Source organism: Pholcus phalangioides, unplaced genomic scaffold, assembly GCF_987345545.1.
Source record: "Pholcus phalangioides strain wild (caught in Gottingen) unplaced genomic scaffold, Ppha-v1.0 ptg000004l_1, whole genome shotgun sequence".
In the NCBI taxonomy this organism is placed as follows: Eukaryota; Metazoa; Arthropoda; class Arachnida; order Araneae; family Pholcidae; genus Pholcus; species Pholcus phalangioides.
In genome coordinates, this window is record NW_028301597.1 from 33,522,719 (window position 1) to 33,549,517 (window position 26,799).

Genomic DNA, 26,799 nt, shown 5'->3' on the forward strand with positions numbered 1-26,799 from the left:
TATGACCACTCGACCACCACAGCGGCCATGATTATAGACTGAACACATGATATTTTTAGCTTGTGTTTTGAGTGTATTAATTAATGGTTTAAGCATTAGTTAGTGGAGTGGCATACATTGCTGTTGCTAGTTGGTGCGAAGTACCGAGCATTCGGAAATAATGAGGAAAGCTCTCGTATTCCTCATCATGGTTTCTCTGAATTCCAGAGATGTTAATCAATCAATGGCAAAATGATTTTGCTTGAAAACAACCATTTGAATAATTTGGAATACAGTGATTCCTTTTTATTTAATGAAATTATTGTAGGAGAGTAAAGCAAATCACTCAAGGACAACGCATGAGATGCGCGGTGTGGAAAAAATCAGTTTAGCGCAAATGTGCACCGCCAAACTCTTCCAGGAGCGCCGGCCTTGAGAAAAGTTTTTCGAAGAGATTCTTTGTTACACTGCTCTGGGGAGCTACGGATAAGCGCTGGCGAGGGGTGCCGCGAGGGTAAAAAATTTGAGAACCCCTAATTTAGCGGAAGTGTTTCGACCCTGTGGGTGCTCGCCTTGAGTTTCATGTAAGAAATTTTGATTTCTGAATCCATTCAGAGCGTGCTTGGACCCGTTCTACAAATTTCCGTAGGCGTTCGAGCAACTACAGAACCTCCGGTTCCGACGCCAATGAATTTTACCGATACCCCCCCCCCCCTTCATAAGGGTGCATCCATAATGAGCCGTTTCTCGCGGCTGAAAAAAGATCGTGAAAACTCTTTGGGGCGGCCCACGACCACCTAGATAACTAGGTTATATAGGAGGTCGTGGGCGGACACAGTGCGCCCGCCTACCTGCTTTTACCGGCTCTAACTGCTGTTATCCACTTTAACCGGAATGAATTATTATTTATTTTTCTCGCTTTTGAGACAGGCTAATTGCTTGCACTTTAAAACAGATACTTTCCTCTAAGTATTCGTTTTATAGTGGAATAGTAAATCGACAGTTTTTTAACGATTAATTATCGTTATTACTAACCGTTAATTAATTATGACTTAATAAAAGCGAAATCTTTATTTAATAATTTATTAACGATAATTAATGACTATACTGAATCCAACGGAGTTTTTGTGATGGTTAAATGTTAATACTAATCGTTAATTAGTTATGACAGTAAACGCAACTCAGGTCTATCGCCATAGGCAATTTACTACCTAGTGAGTTGTGCCGGAAGTGTAAGTGTGTGTACCTAACAGTTTGAGTGCGTGCCTAGTGTTGTGTATGATTTTTCAGTGCTGCCATCTATATCTCAGAAGTGAAGTGAGTGATGTGTAGTGACTGAATATTTTTACTGTTTGCTTTCTGTGGCAAGACTTTTTAACGGGGAGATCGGCTCGCATTTGCGCCTCGAAGTTGTGAACCACAGAAAACCAACTTCAGCCGACCACCACTGTGGTGACGGTGAGGCGTGAATCCGGGTCCCCGTGATGCGAGTCCGTCACTATGACCACTCGACCACCACAGCGGCACATATACTAATGTGTTTAACTAGTTATGACATAATATAAGCGAAATCGTTAAGTTAATCAATGATCATAGCAAATATCTAACGGATTTTTTATGACGACTAATTATTGTTAATGCTAATCATTAATTAGTTATGACAATAAAAGTGATATCGTTAATTAAACAAAATAGCCAGAAATTTCGTTCGAGTGTACCCACAGAGTAAGAATAATTATATCTTTAGTCTATGGGTGTACCACTTTTATTTCGGGGGGGGGGGGAACCAAAGTGATAGAGCAATAGATTTGGAAATCTTTTTCCCTTTCTTCGGTCATTTTCTCACATTTCGGGCCTTCCCCCCCGCTACGCCCTTTTTGCTAAATATATTTCTAGTGTGGTGTTGCTATACCTTACCAAGGCCGGCCGCTCATCAATACATTAGTTAAGAGCATCGAGCTTATATTATTGGAGGGAGCATCCAGCCGCCGCGTGGTCTACATCTAATGCGAGGATACCACGTGATCCGGTGAAAACAAACACGATCTCCCATAGAGATCAATGTTAAAATTGCCGATTTTAACATAGAATTGCGGAAATTTAGTAAGGTTTTCCGCCGCATCAATAATTTTAAAAATTGAATTGAATTCTCGATTTTCGAAATATTGAGTTCGCTTAGAGATACGAAGCCCAGAAAATTAAATATAAATTAATTCGCCAGATCCACTTTTGAGGTTGATATCCATGCAATGACATTAATTTCAGTTTTTTATTTATATCTCAAGCACGAAAATGAAAATTAATGTCTCCGTATTGTCTTATATTATCCAATTGCATCAATCCATATAGTTTAGGATGTTTTGAAATTAATTATGGAATTATTTCTTTATTAATTATTATTTCTTTATTAATTATTATTTCTTTATTAATTATTATTTCTTTATTAATTATTATTTCTTTATTAATTATTATTTCTGAAATTATATTTCATTAACGCTGATATTATTTCTTTTACTAATGCTGGAATTATTTCTTTCATTGATTCTGAAATTATATCTCATTAATTCTGGCATTATATCTTTCATTAATTCTGGCATTATATCTTTCATTAATTTTGGAATTATATCTCATTAATTTTGGAAGTATCACTTTTTCATTAATGCTGGAATTATTTCTTTCATTAATTTTGGAATTATCCCTTTTTCTTAATTCTGGAATTATTTCTTTCATTATTAATGCTGAAATTATCGCTTTAATTTATTTTGGAACTGAAATTAAATGTTTCATTAAAATGAATTTTTCTTTTATTTATTCTGGACTCATCTTTCATTAATTCCGAATTATCTTTCATTAATGCTGGAATTATCACTTTCATTTATTTGGAGCTGAAATTATCTCTTTCATTAATTTGGAACTGAAATTATCACTTTCATTAATTTGGAATTGATTATCACTTTCATTAATTTGGAATTGATTATCACTTTCATTAATTTGGAATTGATTATCACTTTCATTAATTTGGAATTGATTATCACTTTCATTAATTCTGGAATTATAACATTAATATTTCAGCTTTTTATTTATATCTTCTCAAGCATGAAAATGAAAATTAATGTCTCCGTATTGTCTTATATTATCCAATTGCATCAATCCATATAGTTTAGGATGTTTTGAAATTAATTATGGGCCCATATAAATTAAATTCCGCAGCTTTAATCAAGCATTTTTTGAAGCAAAAACAGGCAGATCGATTCATTTCTGTTTCTTTCATTTAGATTTGTTCCTTTCATGAGTCGCATGTGGTATTTCTTTCATGAGAGTAATTAAAGATAATTCCAGAATTAATGAAAGAAATACTTTCAACATTGAGGAAATTGATAATTTCAAAATTAATGAAAGTGATAATTTCAGTTCCAAATTAATGAAAGAGATAATTTCAGCTCCAAATAAATGAAAGTGATAATTCCAGCATTAATGAAAGATAATTCGGAATTAATGAAAGATGAGTCCAGAATAAATAAAAGAAAAATTCATTTTAATGAAACATTTAATTTCAGTTCCAAAATAAATTAAAGCGATAATTTCAGCATTAATAATGAAAGAAATAATTCCAGAATTAAGAAAAAGGGATAATTCCAAAATTAATGAAAGAAATAATTCTAGCATTAATGAAAAAGTGATACTTCCAAAATTAATGAGATATCTCATTAGTATTAATGAGATATCTCATTATCATATTACTCCAGAAGTGATGAAAGAAATAATAATTAATAAAGAAATAATTCCATAATTAATTTCAAAACATCCTAAACTATACGGATTGATGCAATTGGATAAATATAAGACAATACGGAGACATTAATTTTCATTTTCGTGCTTGAGATATAAATAAAAAGCTGAAATTAATGTCATTGCATGGATATCAACCTCAAAAGTGGGTCTGGCTAATTCATTTATATTTAATTTTCTGGGCTTCGCATCTCTAAGCGAACTCAATATTTCGAAAATCGAAAATTCAATTCAATTTTTAAAATTATTGATGCGGCGGAAAACCTTACTAAATTTCCGCAATTCTATGTTAAAATTGGCAATTTTAACATTGATCTCTATGGGAAGATCGTTGTTTTCATCGGATCACGTGGTCTTCCGACGAAAGATGTTGGGGACACCTTTCTCAGCACTGCCAAGGCGGAGACCGCAGACGTCATGCTCCCTCCAGTAATATAAGCTAAGAGGCTTTCATATGACTAATATCTTCATATGTAGGGTGACCATACGTCCCGTATTTCCCGGGACAGTCCCGGTATTTTCTGTTTTTTTGGCCGTCCCGACTTTTTGGCAAAAGTGTCCCGGTTTTTCCCGTATTTTACACGAAGCCTACTTGAATTTTTATTCTCTATTGAAGTCAAAGATTGACATTATTTTTCAACTCAGAAATTATTTTATGATAATTACTACTATATATGAGAATATTAATCTCCCACATTTGCCATGGTGAACGGTGAACGTTTTTTTTTTCGTGGAATACATTTTAATCCACTGCTACTTGTGGTAATGCATCATTTCCCGCCATTGTGATTTTCCGTAATCTCAACAATATTTGGCAACTTTGTTTGGTTTTGGCGATAATTGGCGATGTCCCGTATTTTCCCGTATTTGGAATCCCAATGTCCCGTATTTCTCTCGAAGAAATATGGTCAGCCTATTCATATGTATTATGGAGTGCTTAGGCTGACCATATTTCCTTGAGAGAAATACGGGACATTGGGATTCCAAATACGGGAAAATACGGGACATCGCCAATTATCACCAAACACGACGCCAAAATCAAACAAAGTTGCCAAATATTGCTGAAATTACGGGAAAATCACAATAGCGGGAAATGATGCATTACTGCAAATTGCAGTGGATCAAAATGTATTCCACGAAAAAAAAAAACGTTCACCAAGGCAAATGTGGGAGATTAATATTCTCATATATAGTTGTAATTATCATAAAATAATTTATGAGTTGAAAAATAATGTCAATCTTTGACTTCAATAAAGAATAAAAATTCAAGTAGGCTTCGTGTAAAATACGGGAAAAACCGGGACACTTTTGCCAAAAAGCCGGGACGGCCAAAAAAACAGGAAATACCGGGACTGTCCCGGGAAATACGGGACGTATGGTCACCCTAGGAGTGCTAATATAAGCTCGTGGTTAAGAGGCTTTTGTTCCCATAGCAACGAGTGATGCGGTTCGCTCGTAGCTTCCCCTTCACTGCAAAGTAAACCTAAAACGGACTATATACTTAGAGGAGAAATAAAGACTTTTTTATCTTATATTTCTTCTCGATGGCTATGTATAAAGATAAAATTAGATTAAATTATTCATTTTATTAATACTGGAATAATTTCTTTCGTTAATGCTGAAAAATTTCCTTCATTAGTTCTGGAATTATTTAGTTTACTAATTATTAATTCTTTCATTAATGCTGAAATTGTTTCTTTCATTAATTCTGGTGAATTATATCTCATTAATTCTGGAATTATTGCTTTTATTTATTTTGAAATTATCACTTCATCAATGCTGAAATTATCTCTTTCATTAATTCTAGAACTTTTTCTTTCATTAATTTTGGAATTATCACTTTCATTAATTTTGGAATTATCACTTTCATTAATTTCGGCATTGTCTTTCATGAATGCTGAAATTATATCTTTCATTGATTTTGGAATTATCTCATCGGTGATGAAATTATTTCTTTCATTTATTGTTTCAAACTCCTATTAAAAAATAGGAGTTTAAAATAGTAGTTAAAATTTTTTTAATAGTTATGGCTTATGGCATTGGAAAATAACGGAGATTCCGCCGATATTCATCGAGTCACGTGATCTTCCAAGGAATGATGTTGGCGACACCGTTCTCAACACTGCCAAGGCGAAGACCGCTGACGTCATACTCCCTCAGTGATATAAGCCCGATGAATTTACCCTTAATTACACCTTTATTTTATGCTAATAGCAGTAGTTCAGCAGTATTCTTTTAAGCTCAGCACTTTTTTTTTTTGACGAGAAATGGCATTATGTCCTGTATCTAATCAATCCATTTCCTGTATTTTTTCCTATGAAATATGGTCAAAAGTTTTTAGAAAAGTACTTTTCTGATTTGATAATGTACTTGTCACGGTCGTCTGGTTATCTGTAAATAAACATCAAAAGTAATAGTAATAAATGTTTTTAAAATGCTATTAGTCATTGTTGGAACAGAGTGATATATCGTGGCTTTTGATTCGTTGATTCACAAAGAACAATAGAAAACTGTTTGTGATTGAACATTTCCTGTGTGATAGGTATTAAATACATTATTATTATTACCATTATTTTAAATCTGGGTTTTCGCAACATGTTTATACACGTTTAAATTTGCCTCATGTTGTTGACATGTAAAGCGTTATCACTATTGTCATCCTTTCAAAATTTTCACATTCTCAGATCACTGAAGTGACTCGTAGCATCTTCATATATCTCATTGAGTGACCCGTGGCACAGTTCCAGATTATTCAAGAGGTCCACGGCCCATTTAAAAATCGCTTACTTAAGTGACCAGCGGCAAATCATGCAAGACGCTGGCGGCCTATTTACTAATCACTTAAGTGAACCGCGGCACATTCACAGATCACTATAGTGACGCGTGATATAGTTCCAGATCATTTGAGAGGCATGTGGCATATTTACAGATAAATTTAGTGACCAGATGCACATTCCTGGATCACTTAAGTGACCCACAACATATTTATGGATCAGTGTGTCACAGTCTCAGAACACTTAAGTGACTAGTGATACATTTAAAGATCACTTAAGCTATTCATTGCATGTTTACAGATCACTTAAGTAACAATCGAGTAAATTCCCAATTTGTGGTAGGCCTATACCTCTGCTTGACGACTATATTTTTTATTGTCAGGCCCAATTTGGTGCTATTTACTGGGATTATTGACGGAATGATAGGAACAACCCAATGACATTTAAAAATGTGCCACAGATGTGTCTTGGCAGAAAACTTGGCTACAAAAAGTAATACTGTACAGTGCATAAGAGGCAGGGAGTGCTCGAGCACTCCTGCACATTTTTAGAACGGGTTCAAACCATGTGCAGATCCAGAGGGGGTGGGGTGATTGCTTTTCTCCCAAGAGCCAAAAAATTTGATTCATCCCGTAAAATACAAGGCGATTCAAATTCAATGAACCTAATGGTGTCTGGTCTGCCTCCCATTATATTTGCAGTTGGTGTTCGTCTCAGCTTCGTTTACAACTGATGATAATGTCCGCCTCCACTCAATTCGAAGCTGAATATATCTATCTGTGTGATAGGTGTCCGAAATTTGGTAATATCTGGCCTTTTGCATCAGAGCCGCAACTAGAGGGAGGGACAGTTACCCCTGGTGGCAGTTTTAGGTGGGAACAAAGAACACTGTTATAAAATTATCAAATTTTTACAATGCAGTGGAATCTTGCTATAACAAACTTCAAGAAGCCATAAAAAAATTTTATTTTATCCACTGGTTTGTTGAGAGCCATGTTTGCTATACCTGGTTTCACTGTATATTAAGAAATAATTTTCTGTATTATTGGCACTATTGAAACTGATTTGCATATTTACATCATTATACAGCTCTGGGACTGATTCTGGTTGGTATGGATGATAACAACAGTCATAGGAAGACGGACGATGGTAAAACTACTCTGCCAGATCAGGATTTGCGGGAAGAACAACCACAGTCAACATCTCAAATGGGTGCTGTTAGTGAAGGCTCCGATGCAAGAAATGGCAGAGAGAAGCAGCAAAGCATAAGTGTGCCTTCACTTGTAGAACACAATGGCTTCTCATTTCCTGGCGTACCAGGTAGTATTTCTGTTTTTAATCAATTTTCATTGGATATATATATGGGGCGTATGACATTTCACTAGCGAACCATTTATGCTAGAGGCATACTTCCAATTAGAAAAAGTATACAAATAACGTGTAGTATGTCATTCATGTTGCAAGGTGTTGTATGGTTATTAAAATAAAAAACAACTTTTTATACCACCCCGTGTGCTCAAAAACCTAATTACTTGCCCTCTCTTGATGCCAACAAAAAAAAAGTGTAATATTTACCGAGTTATTCAAATTTCAAAAATGGAGGAAAGTTGAGGAAAAAACAGCATCGTATGAGGGAAATCTCTTCTACCCACATTCAATGATGTTTTTCTCAAAATTTCCTCTGATTTCCGAATTAGAATATCTCGCTAAATATTGCACTTAGAAACGTGGAAAGTTTTTTAGTTGGCATCAGAAGAGACAGGGCAAGTGATTGGGTTTTTGAAGTAGTATAAAAAGTTAAGTTTTTATTTTAATAACTACACAACCCCTTGCAACATGAATGACATATCTGAATTCTACACGTCATTTGGATACTTCTTCCTAATTGGAAGTATGCCTCTAGGATCAATGGCTCGGTAGTAAAATAACATAGGCTGTGTTACCTATGCACCCAATATATATTTGATGTATATCGGAATACCCACAGAAAAAACAAATCTAAGATAACAATTTTTCTAAGCATTGATAACTTCTTACATATCGGCTAAACACATACACACACATATTATAACATTCTTGTTTTTATAATACCCTCACTGGGAGGCATATTTACAGAGAAGCTTAGCGGTCTATAGCTCAGGACAGCGAATCTGAGGAATGAGTAGTCGCAAAATTTGCTCATTCCGCAGGCGGTATAGCATAACCTAGAGTTCCAAGAGTGGCCCAGAGCATATGCAAGAACGTGAATGAGCAAAAAAGTGGTCTAGAGCATGTACAAGCATGTGAATGACTTAAACAATGCGAAAGAATATGAATGACCGAAAGAGTCACCTAGAGCGTGTCCAAGCATGTGAGTACCAAAAACGGTGTGCAAGCATGTGAGGGACCTAAACAGTATGAAAACATGTAAGTGGCCTAAACAATGTGAAAGCATGTGAATGACTAAAACAGTATAAAAACATGTTAGAGACCTAAACAGTGTGAAAGCATGTGAGTTACCTAAATAGAACAAAAGCATGTGAGTGCCTAAAACAGTGGGCAAACGAATGACCTAGAGAGTCAGTGAGCATGGGCGTAACAAAATAGTGATTTAGAGACACAGGCATATTTATAGGGGTTGAGACCAAATGTGTTATACTGAGAAACAGATTCGAGGAATGAGTGGTCACAAAAATCAGAATGGAGTACGGGTGACAAAATTTGGGTAGTCCCCACAGGCAGCAAAACCATAAATCTGCCTCTGAGTATCTCGGCTAATGAATATAATTTGTTCTGGAATCACATTCGTTGCTGAAATGCAATTTTCCACAGGTTTCTATAGAAAAATTGTGTAATTTGTTCCAGATATGTCCCAAAACACCAATGATATGTTTTATAAAACACCAAGAAACAATATTAAAAAAGACAAAATGTGAACAAAGGCACAAGTGAACAAGTTTAAAATTAGACGAAGAAAAATTTAAAGGAAGATGAGATACTCTGAAGACCTTTTCATTTTACAATATGTACAGAACCTAGTCAAGTTTGCAAGTGTTCTCTCATGTGATGTGGTCAGATCATTACTGTGTCTTATACATATGCAGATAGAAAAGATTATCACCCAGAATATCAAGACTATTCAGTTTATAGTGCTAAAAGTCTCTCACCAAAGAACTTGTGCACTGAAAACATCCCAAGTACAGATTTTTTTAATGCATTTTTTCACTTCACTTAATAGTTCTGAAGAGAAAAAAAATGGATGGTCATTAATCACCATATTCTATTTATTAGTTTACATGAATTACACATAATTATAACATTAATATTATTGACAATTGCAATATATTATTTGAAAATGAAAGTTAAATGAGAGAGAGAAATTTAGATGAAGTTAGTTTGGAGATAGTTCTCATGTCATGGCAACACACCTGCATACTGCCACGACACAGTTTATTGTTTTTTTCACATTTTTATGCACGTCACAGCACAGTTTTGCATGCAGCATACTCAAAAAAGGGTTTGATATTTACTTCTTTAATTCCTGTTTCTCCCCAATGCTGCTTCAGTAATATTCACTGGGGTGCCTCAGTTCATTTTACATAAAATGACTCAAAATCTTTCTAGAAAAAAAATAGAGGCACATAGTAAAGGTAAGTGATTCTAAAGCAGCATATAAATCAATCGGGCTCGAGTGATAGTAACTCTGATGATTGGTGTGAAAATTCAGCTCAAAATACTGCTAAGTTATGTGAGTATGTGTATCCATATAACCAAAAATGTTTGTTACCCGAGATAGAAATATCTTGTAAAAATTTATTATTCAAATTATCGCGGTATAATCAATGAGAGATAGTGGCTGCATATGTCATTGTCATGTGATTCAAAAAGGAGGTTCGGTTCTTTCCACTGTAGTTGAAAATGATTTTAAGAAACCAGTTTTCAACACACCTATGCCATTCAAGATTCCCATTTGGTGTCTTTAGCATTATTTTGGCAAATTATTATCATTAATTTTTGTCTGTTTACATACATACAAAATATATACCCAACATGATATCTGATTTGTGATCTTTCGTTCTTAAAGCAAAAAATATTGATCTGCCCCATGATCAGTATTTTTTGTTTCATTTTATGAAACAGGAAAAAATAATAGTTAATATTCACTTGTGTGTGCTGTCAAAAAATACCTTGAGAACACTTTATGGAATCACTCAATTAGACTCAATGTAACATTTTTGCTACATCGTGTAAAAGTCTTTGAAGACTTTCTCTCCCACTCCCACAAAAAATGTTATGTTGCATGTTGGTCAGTATATCAAATCTTGTTATATATTAGAAAGCTTTGGCGATGCCTCTGAACTAGTTTGTGCATGGTTGGAAAACGAAGGAGATTTACAAATGTCGGGCATTCTTATTTACAGGCTAACTCATATAGAACCAGTCTGCCACATAAAATGAGTTATATAACAAGAGATAAACATATGCACAGTGGAACCTGGTTAATTCAAATGTGGTTGATTTGAATTTTGGATAATTTGAACTTTTAAGAACTCCCCTTAAAAGTTTTCTATCTAATTTAATGTTAAAATTTCTTGTTTAATTCGAATTTTTTTGGATAATTTGAATTTGGAGGAGAAAAAAAATCCTGATAATTGTATGAGTAGATTTAGTTTAGAAAAACGTGGAGCAAGTCCTGAAGATAAACTCAGGTTTTATGATAGAATTTTGGTAAAAACAAGTATTTCTTTTTTTGAAAATGGCACCTAAACAGTATGCTAAATGTGTATGTCAGAATATAATTTGCTTTCTGCTTTGAACTTATTGCAACTCAGTTCAAAAAAAAAAAAAAAATTGCTGTGGTTGATCGTAAATTGGCATAACTCCATGATATAATTTCATAAAAAGGCTGATAATTCGAAATTTTTTCTAGTGACTTCAGACTTTCAATTAACCATGTTTGACTGTATAATTATGTGCTTGATATATAAATGTCCTTGGATTGCATATTGTACATTCAAGTGCCCTTCATTGAGCGGGTGTTGAAAGTTGGTGCTGTTCTCGTGAAAGCATGCAGCCACTCAATATTTCACATTCTCAGTGATGTGTTGCAGTGTTTCTTTGGTCGAACCCTATTTACGGCGCGGTGGTGGTTGGCTAAGGTTGATTTTCTGTGGTTTTCAAATTTGAGATACAAATGCTAACCAGTTTTGTGTTTAAAACAGGCCCACAGCACCAACGAGTATCATAAGTACTCATAATATACACAGATCTGGACTTCAATATTATGAGAGAGATGTGATAGAGGTTAGGCCCCACAGGTTAGCTCATTTTTGCTCTATACATGCACCGAAGTTCAATTTGTTGGGGGGGGGAAGGATTGATGAAAGTCTTGGAATTCCGATCCGCCAAAAGAACATTTCCGAGGAGGTTCCAGAAAGCAGGGCCGTCTTAACGTATAGACATACTGTGGGCAGTCAGCGGTCATGTCTGTCTGTCTGTGTGGTGCAGGTGGATAGGGAGCTCTACATTAATGAGGCCTATGCAAAAGAAATAATGTCTATCATTCAATAAAATTTTGAGAATCGGGATGACTACTACTTTACCGCACACCAGCTCTGGTCATATATCGCCATACAGCAATTTCCAACCAGTGGAGTTGGGTGGGAAATGAAAGTGCCATCTATTGGTAGGCCCCAGGCTCAGTAAATTAAGAACTTGTTTCTGATGTTCTTTTCCCGGATTCAAACCCATGGACTTGATGGTAACCTTCAGAGTGGAAGACAAGCATTTTATCACTGTGTCACTCGGTTCTGAATCGGATGACTGGTACTTCAAATCTGAAATGGTGGCAGATCCAGAGAGTCTGTTTTCCAGATAGCTTGTGACTCTGTCAAGACCATACCCCCCCCCCCCCCTTAAAGTGCTCTGAGGGCCTTAGATATCAATCTTCTGTGTATATAGTTTTAATGGCAGCAAATTGCAATATAGCGATATGACCGGAGGGTACATATAGTATCTGTAGTGAATGTCATTCACAAAGGCTTAGGTCACGATCAGTGGAAAAAAGGATTAAAAATCTTCCGTATTACAGTCAAATGGGTTCACATTATGGTGAACCCAGCTCATGTAAACCATGTAGATATAGTAAATAAATTTCCTTTCCGGTCCTCATAGGACATTCTTTTATTAAATCAAATACAGCAAACCAAATGTTTCGTCTCTTGAAAGTGGCTGTAACAGGGTTTGTCTCCATATTTTCAGTATTATTTTATTCTGGCAATACTTATTTTATTTATTACTGAACTTCCACTTACTTAAAATGAGGGGAAGTATAAAAATAATTCTTTTTAGTGTCAGTGTGTGAGTATTTTGAGTTTCATTATTTTAGCATCACCACCACAATTTGTGTCACTCGAACAAATTATGGAAGCAGCAAATGGGGTTTCAAATATGGCCTTGGCACATGAGATAGCAGTCAACAAGGAGTTTGTGCTCGAAAAAATTGAACCGGAATCAAGGTATATGGTTTTGCGAAAATATATTTTTTTCTCATTGTATCAGTCGCACTGTTACCAAGGCTTCCACTTTTTGGGGAAATGGTTCATTTACTTTTTTAATGCTATTTTTAACCAAATCCACTAAGGAAGAGAGCTACAAATCGTTTGAATGCTTAATAACTTGTGTATACCATGTTAGGAATGACAGCGATAGTCATAAAATTTCAGATGTATTAAAATCTTGACAGGTTGATAACGACACTAAGGGACATAGAATCACCAAGTTAAATATCACAGTATAATTATTGTCAGGTACAAGTATGCAGGATTAATCCACTTCAGGCTAAATTACTTTTTTTGTAAAAGGGAGTCAAAATTTGCTTGTAGTGCAGAAAAAGTGAATATATTAGTGACCTCTAAGCATCTGATATGACTGATATACCCAGTGTTATCCAAAAATATAGTTTTGAAGAGTAATTTCACTCCTCTTCAAAATTTTAAGGGGTATTCTTGCAAAAAGAGGGCTACTCTTATTTTATCAGTGAGAAATAACTCAATAAAAAATTACCTAAATTTGAAAGAATATTTTCACTCCTCAACAAAATTTTGAGGCGTAAAATTGAATTATAGTTCATCAATCATGTATCTAGATGCGTATTTACGAACATTAGATATACCTACCAAAATTTCTGAAATTTTTTTTTTTAAAAATCAGAGAAAACTTGGATACGAAAAAAAGGTGGATTGTGATTGCTAGTAAAATACTGGTAGTAGCCGCTTTGTAGTTTTGATTAATGCCAACCCCAGTGTGAGACAGAATACTATATATTTTTATGTATATGTTACAACCAAAGCCAATTGACCCAGCCAATGTCCAAATTTCAGGCACTTTGGTCAGGCTTTAACTGGCTGCTATATATGATCCCCTACATCTCTAAAGTATCAATATTCTGATTCCTTTGATCGTTAGGGTTACCATAGCTAACTAGAATTATATATATGTCAATAATCATCTCAAAAAAATATGCCAGCTTGACGATGACCCCAAATCATAGGGATGGATATATATGGCCTGCCAAAGCCCAAAATTTGGACGTTGGTCAAGTCAACAGACCCGATTTCTGGCTTTGGCCCATAACATATATAGTCCTCCTACCACGAGATGAGATTTGGCTACAGCACGTCATGTCAAACGATTCTATTTTATCCTAGAAGGACATGCCAATCGTGAAAGCTCAGTCACTGATGAACTTTTCTCGATGTGCAATCGTTTTACCAAAAAAAATTGAATAAAATTATCCGACGTGACGTGACATGACGCAGCGAAAATTCATCTCGTGGTCGGAGGACTATATATATATATATATATGGAAATCAAGAAAATGTTTGTGAAATCAGGAATTCCATTTTATTGCATGTTACTCAGAAATTATGTATGCTGGTTAATTGTGGTTTTAGCAATTATTTTTTTTTTATAATATTTACCATAGCATTGCAGGATCAATCTTCATAGCTACCTTATCATAACTATATATAATCGCAAGGGCAATTATACTTGCCTTTTTTTTTTCATTTAAATTTTTTTGATTTAAATTGTTCTACTTTCTCTAGTTGAGTTGGTAGGAGCCCTGCGTTAAAATTAAAAATTTGTTATGGTTTTTATATTGCTTATGTTTTTATCTTTGGAAACATCTCAACTGTTTCTATAAGGTAAAAAAATGAATTTTTCACAATCTGCATCTTATTAAGGCTACCAGTAAAATATAACTTCATAAGGTGTTTCGTATATGAAATTTTACTAAAAATTTTTGACATTTAAATCATACATATCATACATAATCTACATTATTGCATCTGCCACACACCATGATATGTGAACATATATATATATTCAAATTAAAAGTTATTGCTAAATCATGATACTCAATTTTGTTTACAATGAACATGCTGAGTTTATTTTATGTTTTCTTGACAAGCATGTTATATCATACTACTTCTATTATGGCACTACTAATAACTGAATAATTCAATTATTAATGCGTTAACTTAGACAATACCGGCACTGTCACAACAAAACAGAATAAACTTGGTTGGTCACTCACCCATTTTTACCTCCATTGATGCTTGATGTTATCGTCAGATCATCTTTACCCTTCCCCATACAGAGAGAGTGAGTTTGAAACGTGACTTACCCCATGTAAAACCTATTATTCTCTGCCAAAAAGCTTCATGTGTGTTCACACCAAGTCAGTGGAAACTCTTCCTATTGGTCAAACGCTATCGCCTGATATCCGACAAGGGGCCCTGATTGGCTCAGAGGCATGTTTTGAAAAACGTGACTTTTCAATTGTCTGTCTCATGTGAGACAGAAATGTGTGATCATGTTGTGAAATCTTATACGTATCTTTATACAGGAATAATGTGTCGTAAAATTCCTGAGCCAGGAAAAAAACTCAAAACGTGTTGCTTCCAATGTATCTATGTACGAAGCAGGTGGTTTGTGGTTTTGCTGGGAGAGAGAGAGTGCAATCATGGCACATCCACAACTTGCATATGTCTGATTCTTAAAGAATTAGTTAAAGGTAGTATGTGTATAGCCTGAAGAATACATATCCAGGCCACCATATACCCCCACCCCACCTGGCACATCCACAACTTGCAAATGTCTGATTCTTAAATAATTAGTTAAAGGTAGTATGTGTATAGCCTGAAGATTACATATCCAGGCCACCATATACGCCCCCCCCCCCACCCCACCTGGGCTGAGCACTGAGGCTCTCTACAAGTCTGATGCAATCAATTTTGATTGCTATTCAACGTCTTGTCAAAAGTTCTCTATTCACCAAGAAAGTGTGCTTTCATGAGTATTTGTGTTAAGACAGCCAGCCCTGTACGTATTTATTGTTCAGTTGTCAATTCATTGAATGTTAAATGCCTATGGCAAAAAAATATATTGCTATGAGTGCAATTGCTATTAAGCGCTTACCCACTTTTGATATCTACCATGATTGTAAACAAAATGTCTGGTTCATTACAGACTCTGAACCATAACAGTCCAGATAAAACATTGGTTTAGTCATTATGAAAGTACTCTATTTTATTTGCTTGACATGGTTTATGAATTTAAATTTCAGTATTGAGAAACAGGTGAAACAAGTTGTTCACAAAGCTTTTTGGGATGCATTTGAAGCAAAACTTCAACAAACGCCACCAGATTTTTCACATGCAATGGTGCTCCTAGGCGACATCAAAACGGTTAGTATCAATGCATCATGTAAAAAAATATTTTTTCAACTCTTTTTTTTTTTTCTCCTTCAGGCAGGGGTGTTGAAAATGTTAGGAACTTGTGGGTGCTCATTTTGATTTCAATGTAGGAAACTTTGATTTCTAAATCAATGCTATGGGTGCTCTGACTCATGCAATAAATTATAGTGGGTGCTGGACCACCCACAGGACCCTGGCTCAGATGGCACTGCCTTCAGGTGTGAATGAACCGCTGTGGTGGTCGAGTGGTTATAGTGACGGACTCGCGATGCGAGGATCCGGGTTCGAACCCCACAGTGGTGGTCGGCTGAAGTTGGTTTTCTGTGGTTCCCAACTTCAAGGCGCAAATGCGAGCCGATCTCCCCGTTAAAAAGTCTCGCCACAGAAAGCAACAGTCCTACAACGATAAATCATTCAATCATAACACTTCACTCATAGTTAGAAAAACTGGTGGCAGATGGCAGCATTACACATAACAAGCATTACAGAGAAACAACAAAAACTTCACGTCATGTTTCACTATACGTACACGCACATTCCCGCATGTACTGATTCGTTGGGGGGTTTCGCGGGTGGGGGGGGGTGCATGTGTGGTGTAGTAGTAGTAGGTAGGGCCTCCAAAAAATGGCTCGGGGATCCATGATGTTCTTAAGTCAGCCATCTCGTTGGGCAATTTGCCTGTTGTGGCGTTGTATTTGTATTTGAATCTTAATTAGGTATTAGCGCTTTCTCAGTTAAATATTTTCTCTCTTTTATAGGCTCTTACAGAAATACTCTTGCCTCAACACACGCGTTTGAAGAATCAGATTGATGAAGTTATAGATTTGGACCTTATTCGACAACAGGTGGAGAATGACTCCCTGGATTTCCAATACTATGCAAACTTCATAGTGTCCACAATGTCAAGATTGTGTTCACCTATTCGTGATGAGAAAATTCGAGAACTGATGACCATCTCAGATATTGTTCCTTTGTACAAGTAATTGTTCAATTTTATTTTCTGTCTTCTGTTAGTTATCAAAATATCAGTGAAATAGTATATTCCCTGCAATTTATCAAGTTCCAATTACACGTAGATTTAAAATTTCATAACATTTTTTTAAGTACAGTAGGTCACGCATTTAGCAAAGACTATATTACCAATGAAAATGCTCTTTAAATCTAGTCACTCACTGAATCCATTTTCGAGTAAAGATAAATAAAATTTCAGAAATTAAGTGCTTAAATTTTTTAACATGCTTTTTTAAAATAATAGTGGGGATTTCATCCTACCAGTAAACATAGAAAAATTTCCACTCTCTCATGAAACTTGGCATTTCCCCAGTGATTATGATGTCCACAACACGGCTGAATGTCCTTTCCCCAAAGTTGCCTGCCAGTTTGAATTTCTTGTCAATGGTTCTCACAACCTGGAAAGTCAGGGAAATGTAGGGAAATCAGGGAAATGGTCAGGGAAAATGTAAATATTAAGCAAAAGTCAGGAAATGTAAAATAATTGATAAACGTCGAGGAAATGTTATGTGAAGGGAAAAAAAAATCACACACACACACACACAAAAACAAACAAAAATTTGAAAGGTTAATATTTTAAATTATATTTCTATTTTCTAGAGTTTTGGTCTGGGAGTTGATTTTTGGTGTGATCAAGTTGATTTTTCTGAGACCCTGTTATGAAATTGCAAAAAGTTCTTATAGCAAATATTTATTGTGTAGCATTATATTGGCAGTTTTTTTTTTGATGTGCTTAATACAGTTAAATAATACAGTGTTAAACTATTTGAGATTTTCTGTAAAATTTTAACATGTAGTAAGTAAATAGATCATGAAATTTCACTCATAGTTTGAAAAATAGATAGCAGATGGCAGTAATATAACAAGCATTACACAGAAACAAGCTTCACGTTAGGTTCACAACTCGGACTATGTATACCAATTCGTTAGAAGTTCTGCATGTGTGGTTTAGCAGTACGTAAATATAAAATATTACAGTAACCCCCATTGTAGGATGTGGAGGCCTCATTTATTATATTTACCATGGCCTGCATCAGGATTTTTTTTCTGCATTAAAAATTATGAATTATAATAGAAATTTCAAGATCAAAAAATTTTAAGCGGCATTGACGAGAGAAATCTGCCTCCTTATAAGTGTCTTATTTCAGCATTGTCAAGCCCGGATATTTTGTCAAGTTGATTTCTCAATGGAAGACTTTTTCTTACATCCCAAGCAAATTGGAAGAAAGTCTATTTAATTAAAAAAAATATATGGCGTTATGGAGGTTTAGTAATTTCTGCTGTGCTGCTTAAACTGTGAATTTCCATATTCTGTAATCCAATATATATTTGTAATTTAACCTTCTAAAGCTTATTAATTTGATTATTCTTATTTTATTTTATATTGTTGATAATTATTTGATTCTTTTATTCTATATCGTATTCTTCATGTGTTTGTAAATTTATAACATGCTTTTGGTTTCATTATAGGGGAATTCTGGAAACATTAGAGCTTATGAAATTAGATATGGCAAATTTTGCTATCCAGCAAATAAGGCCTCATATACAGCAACACTTGATTGAATATGAAAGGGAAAAATTTCAAAAATTTCTTGAAGCCTTAGCAGGTTGAGCATTTCAAGTTATACATATATATTTATTGATTTTTAGTTTCTGTTCATTCACCTCTATGTAATATAAAGAGGTGAATGAATGTAAAATAATATAAAACTTAAGATTCCCCACAATTCAACAATTTCTTAATTCACTCTAGTTAAAAATTAAAAACTGAACACGTATGTTACAAATAATTTAATTATAAAATTAATATGCATTTCATATTTATATGATACTTGTGTTAGAAAGATTTTAGGCATTGATCGGTCATGCAATCAATTTACAAAGTTTGAATTTTGATAAAAAATATGATGTTCATACAGCAAGGTTTTGAGCTACTGTATCTTCTAAATGTGATATGGTGCTGTTTCAGCTCTGACACCACCTGTTGATGGGCTTGAATTGACAAAACGGTGGTTTGAGAATGTCATGAAAGATGAAAAGTTTTTAGATTCATCACCAGCATCGTCTCCTCCTCAAAAAGTTTCTGATGGAGATGTCATAGTCAAAGCCTACTTAAAAACTTTACTATGGGATAATGATTCAATATTCCCTGAAGTAAGTAAAAAAAATTTTTAAAATCTAGAATTTATTCTTTAAATTCAAAATATTCATTTCATGTAAGTTTGTAAATATTCAAGTTGCTGATCCCTACCTTCGTTTTTATGTTCATGCACATATCCTTTCATATTACACTTATATACTTTCATATATAAATTTCTCTTCTCTTTGTTTTGTAAAGAAACACTTTTTTTAAAGAAATGCTCATCTTTTTCCATCCGCCGAAAATGCATTATAATATCTGGTAGTTGGACCGGCTTTTAGCTAGAGTCTGGGTTCAACAAGCAAATTAATGCATTTGTTTGGTACAATACTAATTGTTTGGCAATTCTGTCACTTTTAGTGAGTAGGTTTTTACTGTAGCTCAGATTTAACGAGTGATTTGAAAGGAAAACTTGGAAAAATAAATACAAAAATGAAGAGGAAATGAAAAGTAAATGCAAGAAGAACAATAAAACTGAGTTTTTTTCCCTCTCTCATGATACGAATATAATACCCTTGACAAGGGATAAATGTCAATAAAATAATTCCACAAAAGGCTTATCACCCACCTAAGGTATGTTTTCAATGTGCAGGAAAAGTAATGCTTTATCCTGAAGGGAGGGAGGAATAGGAAATGAGGATAAAAAACTGATAAATCACAGAATTTTAAAAAATGGCTAATTTTCCATCCCTTGCTTTACCTCCAATACAGACTCCATCTGTTTGAGTGTGAGGATTATCACCTTAATTTGTCCTTTCTTTTATTTTGTTCTTTATTTTTTGGGGGTGGTGGTGGTGGGGGGGGGGAATGCCCAAAAGCAAATTTTCACTTTCAAAGAGGAAGTGAAAATCATAAAGTTGCTAGAAAAAAGGTGGAACAAATATTTTATAACATATCCATGCTATGTTATATACTATATACAGTGAATCTCTCTTATAACGTTTCTCTGAAAATCATCATGAAAAAACATTGTATGTAGGAAAACGCTTTGAAAAGGAAATCTTGATAAGAGTTGGGACCATGAACAAGTCATACTAAGCAGAAAAATGTTCTAAGTGGGAACGTTGTAAGCAGGATCTACTGCATACTTGCTATAAGCACTTAATTTGTGAAATTTCATTTTTTTTCACTTGAATATGGATTTAACAAGCATTTTGGCTGGAAACAAGCTCCATTCAACTTTATGATTTATATTTAATGTTATTTATAATTATATATTTATTTTGTTATAAAATTAGTAATGCCTGTAACAAACTAAATATAATTCTTATATTAGAGAGATAGTGTGATTTTTTGTTGTTATACAGTCAGTGCTCGATATAACAACCTTCCTCGTTTCGTCAAAATGGACATTATATTGGGAGGGTTGTTATATCAAAAGTAAGACATATATGATAGTCATTCTATGAAAATGTTTGGGATTTATCTTACCAGTCGTTGTAATGGAATGGTCATTATACTGAGCATTGACTGTATTTACAATACATAATTTTGTTATCCTTGTTGCAAAGTTTTATTTTTTGTATGTTATTCTCATACTTGATTACAGTTTTGAAAATTATTACCTATATTGTGTTTAAATTAATTTTCTTTTTTTTTAAATGTATACTAGACTCTGCAGATGGACCAGACGAGATTTCTTGCTTTGAGAGATCAGCTAACAACTGTGATAATCACAGCTAGCCTTTTGCTTGTAACATATTCGATTGTGGGTGAGTCGATTCAAGGAGTAGCAAGTTTGAAGAAACGCTTAAAGGATCAGCTTTTTGTCCTGCTGAAAGAACGTATGACCAAGTATGTTTGCCATTTATTCACAGAACTTTGGCTACAAATATGTAGCCCCTATGTGTTTTTACTCAGTGCAGTAAGTGTTAAATTGATTTCTCTTTTAATTTTTTCTGATTAAAAAAAGTAATTATGTTTCTAAATTAAATATAAAACTATAATTGCTTTTTAGAAATATGCAGAACAATAAAGAGTTATTCGAGCCAATTGCACTGCAAATTATCAAAGAAGTCAATGAGTGTTTGAAAGAAATTGGTTACCCAGAACTTGATGCAAGCAAAACAAGTTTATTATCAGCACAATTGGAAGAGATAAGCTCAGAGAACCACAGTGTCAGGAAACTTATATGTAAGTAATCGGAGACTAAACACCATTATTTTACATGTTATGATAAAAGCCAGAAGACAGATGAAACTTGGGTTTTACTGGCAAGACAAGTTGGTAAAAGCCTGAAAGACACTTATAAAAGAAAAATATTTTCATTTCTGACTTTTATCAAGTCAAAGTACGTTTTATGGATAAATTAACCATTATGAACATATTAGTTCCTGACTCTCATTAATTAATTATTGTAATTATTTGATAATATTATAAAAATGTAATAATTATAATAACTTGATTATTAGCTATTGAATTAATCAACTGCCTATAACTCAAATTACTTCAGAATACTTCCTGACGGTAGCAAAATAATGACCAATTATCATTAATTAATTAATTGATTGATTTAAACTTCATACTGTTTGGAGAAAATTAACTAATTTCAAGAGTTAAAACCTGTTTTCAATTAACCAATTGATGATTGGTGGTCAGAGTGGATTAATTAGGTAATTAATAACTAATAGTTGCTTCAGTGTCAGGAGTAAATAATTTTAACAATTGTTTAATTAGTGTCAAGAACAAATTATAATATTTAATATTAATTACTTATAATTATTAAACAATCATAATTATTAAATAATTATTAATTAGGAATTGATAAGTTTGTGATGACTGAATTAATCATTAAAAACGGCCTTAGACTGGGTAAATGTTTGAAATGAAAACATTTACACAATCACACACACATATATTTCAGGCTTTTACCAACTAGCCTTGAATCTAGGTTTTACCGGTCTTTGGGCTTTTATCAAAACATATATACAGGGTGGGCAAAAAGTGTAGAAATTTTAAAAATTCATAAAAACCGGGAAAATTACCAAAGTAAAAAACTGTTTGCAGGGTTAGCATTGCTAGACCACTGGAATTTTTTTAAGACAGGAAAAAACTTAAAAAACAGCCAATAGATGGTGTTGATATAAGTGACTTTGGTGGAAATATGCAAATGAGACGATTATAAGAACTTACGCTCCTAATCAACAATCAGTTCAACATTGTAAACCGTGTATGTGAACAAGGATGCTGAGAGCGAAGGATAAAGCTTTGCTGGTGAAGTTATTTTACGTGAACCAGGAGTCAGCGACCATTGCCTTTATAAATTCCGAGTTCAGAAGAATGTGAGGACTGGAAAAGGACCTGTAACAGTAACAGGCCTCATAAAGCTTGTTTAGCGGTTTGAGGAAACTGGAATGCTGGAGGATCATGTAAGAGCTGGACACCATGTTTAAGGATGGCAACATTCACCATGTGTTGCAGCCGAAATGAAGGTGTTACTGGCCGAATCAGCAGCAGGGACCAGCATTGCTCGTGAAGCTGTCAGACGCTCGGGCTTACCACCATCCTCGGTACACAATATTCTTCATGGAATCCTTGATCTGTATCCATACAGATTGAAGTCGTGCCGTGAACTTTTACCAGCGGATACCATACAGAGGGAAGCATTTGTGAGGTGGGCTTTCTCTAAAATCAAACAGAATCCCACCTGGGTCTTTAACATCTTGTGTACAGATGAAGCTCATTTTCTGCTTCATGGCAACGTTAATACCCATAACTATCCCATATGGGCGACGTCTAATCCAGGTGAGTACACGCAGAAACCAAAAGTGACAGTGTGGTGTGGGTTCATAGGTTTGTTCTTCATAGGACCCTTCTTTGAAACGCACTGCCAAATAAATAAGTGGAAACGGCTACGGTGAATGTGCAGTGTTATTTAAAGGTTGTGCCATATTTGTGTGAAAGAGGTGCGCTTTCTACCGTCATGTTTATGCAAGATGGAGCAACACTGCTACTCCGGTCAAGGCATTCCTGATACAGACGTTCAGGGAAGACAAAATCATTAGCAGGCGTTGCAGGTTCCCATGGCCTCCTCCATCTCCAGATTTGACACCGGCAGACTTCTGGTTATGGGAATATTTGAAATCCCGGGTGTATCGATCCGGTCCATCCAATCTATCGGAACTGAAAGATGCGATCCGCCGAGAGGTGTCATTTGGACCTGCTGTTGCTGGATTTATGACTCGCCTGCAATGTGTTATCCCCTGTGGTGGTGGTCATGTAGAACACATACTGCTGTTATAAACGATTTGGAGGCATTTTGTTCGTTATTTGCATATCTTTTTTTTTTACTTGTGTACTTCAGTGCCACCTATCGGCTGTTTTTTTTTCTGTCTTAAAAAAATTCCAGTGACCTATCTATGCTAAGCCTGCAAAAAGTTTTTTATTTTGGTTATTTTTCTGGTATTTATGAATTTTTAAAGTTTCTATGTGTGTGTGGACATTTTGCCCACCTTGTACAACTGAGTATTCTTGCATACAAGATGCATAGGAAAGTTCCTTTATCCTGAAACAATTTGCTAATCATTGGTCCTACACACATACTTCCAGTTGGAAAAGGTTTCCAAATAATTTGGTGACCTCAGATATGTCATTCATATTGCAAGGGGTTGTATAGTCACTGAAATAAAAAACTTTTTATTTGGTCATCGTCCTAAAAAACCCAATTGTAAAGTTGTTGCCCTGCCTCTCCTTAGTCCAACAAAAAACTCCATGTTTTTAAGTGCAATATTCGCTGAGGCATTTGAATTTGAAAATCACTAAAAATGAGAGAAAGAACATCATATGAAGCATAGAATGAGCTTGTCCGTTAGTTTATGTGATTCTTTCCTTCATTTTCAGCAATTTCCGAATTCAAATATCTAAGCAAATGTGCTAACCATTATGCTACAAGAGCAGTGATATTTTCAGAGTGTATGTATACACCTAACAATGGAAAATTGGTAGCCCTCTAACTCGGCTAATAGCTCATGATGGCAATAGCTGGCAGAAGGGGGAGGGGATGTACAGAGAAAGATTATGTCACCCTTTGCTATTACTCTACTGAGGCCGGATTGGGGTAAGTAACTTGTATCCTGTCTTGTAATTGTCTATGTTTTGCAAGAATAGCAGAGAGCGGCCATATTTTTCTCTTTTAATTCCATGATTTGCGAGTGTTTTTTTTTCTGTTGACTTGGAGATTGTCAACAGAGGCATGTCATAAGAGTGCTTTGTCTATTTCATGTTCTTCAGCACATGCAGCTGTTTTGCTCTCGATGGTCAAGCAGAATTCTTTGAAATAACCAAATTCAGTAAATGATCTCCAGATGCTGGAAACAACACAACAATTTTAGAACAGGCGACATCAGTGTTATTAATCCTCAGAGAGATCCTGTCATTTATAGATGATGAGCATAGTAACATGTTCAATCATCCTTTGATGATTTGAATTGCTGTTGTTTTTAGATGAAACTCTTAAAATGACTTATAGATGGCATACACATGTATTATAGTTTTATTATAATACTAGCTATAATACCTTGCGCTGCCCGGGTTGTCTTCAATTGCTGGGAGGATTGAAAAAGTGACAAACCATTATAAAGGCATATGAACTATTATACATATACTGGCAGGATTAAAGAAGTGACAAACTATTGTAAAGGCATATACATGTCTGAAACGCATTGGTAGGGAACCACAGTAACCAAAGTAAACATTCCGAAAGTTATTTTTGAGGCTTAGAAACCATTGTTGCCAGACAGTTTTTTGCCTATTTCGAGCATTTTCCCAGGTCTGAAAAACTTTTAAAGCAGCCCATCATTCGAGTTCCGTTTGGTATATATGCAAAATTTGATGGCAATCGATCTAAAATTGTAGATTTATAAAGAACATACACACACAGATACAATCAATTTTATATAAATAGATTTCCCAATTCTCTGACAGGTTTGCTTGTACTGTACAGGATGGATGTACATGGGATGGTGTAGTGGTAGATTGTCTACCTTACATCATTAGTGTGGCAGTGGGTTCGAACCTTTTCCCATCACACCTTGTTCGACAATTTTCCTGTTTGTAGCTTCAGACTTAGTGTTTGTACCCCCTTTTTGATTTTATTGAATTTGCAATGTCTGAGTTTGATTGCCATTCATCTTTTGCAAAGAAAAAAAAAAAGACTTTTTCGTTTGTACAGAGAGAACCATTTCTCTACTAATAGAGAGCCAAAGGATTAAGCAAACATTTTATTGAATTTTCCTCAGCAATTTGATTTTAAATCAGTAATTTTAATAGTACTGGGTACTTTATTTGTTTCAAAATTTATTTATGTCAGATTGTTCTAGTAGAAGGATTGGATGATAATTACTTGTAACATTTTCAGTTGAGTTTAATTTCTTGTATATTTGGATTTATCTTGGTTATTTTTTTTTTAATCTAAAATTTCAGGCACAAGAGTTTTAGAGTTCGTGGAACAGTTATTGAAAACATCAAATGCAGCATCTGTTAAATTTCCACCAGGTCTTTCAGCATTTCATGCAGAACTTTCAGGACTCGCCGGGCAATTTTTAAGCTTAGCCAATCATAATCGCTCTGTATTTGGCTCATTCTATGTTGATATAATTTCTCAGATCCAAAAGCAGAATGAAGAAGTTCAACAATTCATACAGTCAGACTGATAATATGTATATAACCAGTCAAGATCAATACAAATGACTATAAATCAGTGTAGAATTTTTTTCCTTCTTTATTTAAACAGAATACATCTGATTTTAACATATCCCGGTGGTGATATAGATGTTTAATAATGGCTTATTTCCATCTCAATGTGTGTATAAAGGTATTTTTCATTCTATTACTTGCACAATAGGATTTTTTTTTAAAGCTAACTTTGGAGATGTCTGTCAAAATAGCCAAATGGTTAAGTTATTAAATGTTTGTTTTTATAACATTAACAAAAAATTTGCATTTATTTTATATACTGGTTAATAAACTTTATCGAGTAATTCAAATATTATATGCTTCAGAGATTTTTTTTTTTTTTTTCGTTTGTGAAACATCTATTGTGATAAAGATATAGTTTTTGAAAATTTCATCACTATTTGATTTGGAAAAAAGCAGTAGTCAAACATGCATTTGTGCCAGTGCTATCAAAATGCTTCTAATGATTTTCTTCTTCCAACTGAAAAAATTTATAGCTCCACAAGTTTATTTATGTATTGCATTCTCAAGAAATATGCAGTGCAGTTTAATGTGAATACGAAACAAATCATTCTAACTAACCATATTTTAACACGTATAAGCAGCAGCATAAAGTTTTCAAAGCACAGCAGTCACTTTATTCACTTTATGTATGCTTTGTTGCATGAGAAATGTGTAGCTTGCAAGTTATGAA

At 34.5% G+C, this 26,799-nt stretch overlaps 1 protein-coding gene across 1 annotated transcript; it reads left to right on the forward strand.

The window, feature by feature from the left end:
- The first annotated feature begins 6,115 nt into the window (after positions 1-6,115).
- LOC149087114 (T-complex protein 11-like protein 1) lies at positions 6,116-26,130 on the forward strand. The gene is made up of 10 exons (XM_089231356.1): positions 6,116-6,310; positions 7,632-7,862; positions 12,910-13,039; positions 16,153-16,273; positions 17,041-17,261; positions 18,764-18,900; positions 19,263-19,447; positions 21,046-21,227; positions 21,391-21,566; positions 25,854-26,130. Exons 2-10 carry the CDS (start codon positions 7,655-7,657, stop codon positions 26,081-26,083), a joined length of 1,590 nt encoding a protein of 529 aa, XP_089087482.1. The 5' UTR covers positions 6,116-6,310; positions 7,632-7,654; the 3' UTR covers positions 26,084-26,130.
- Positions 26,131-26,799: the final 669 nt, after the last annotated feature.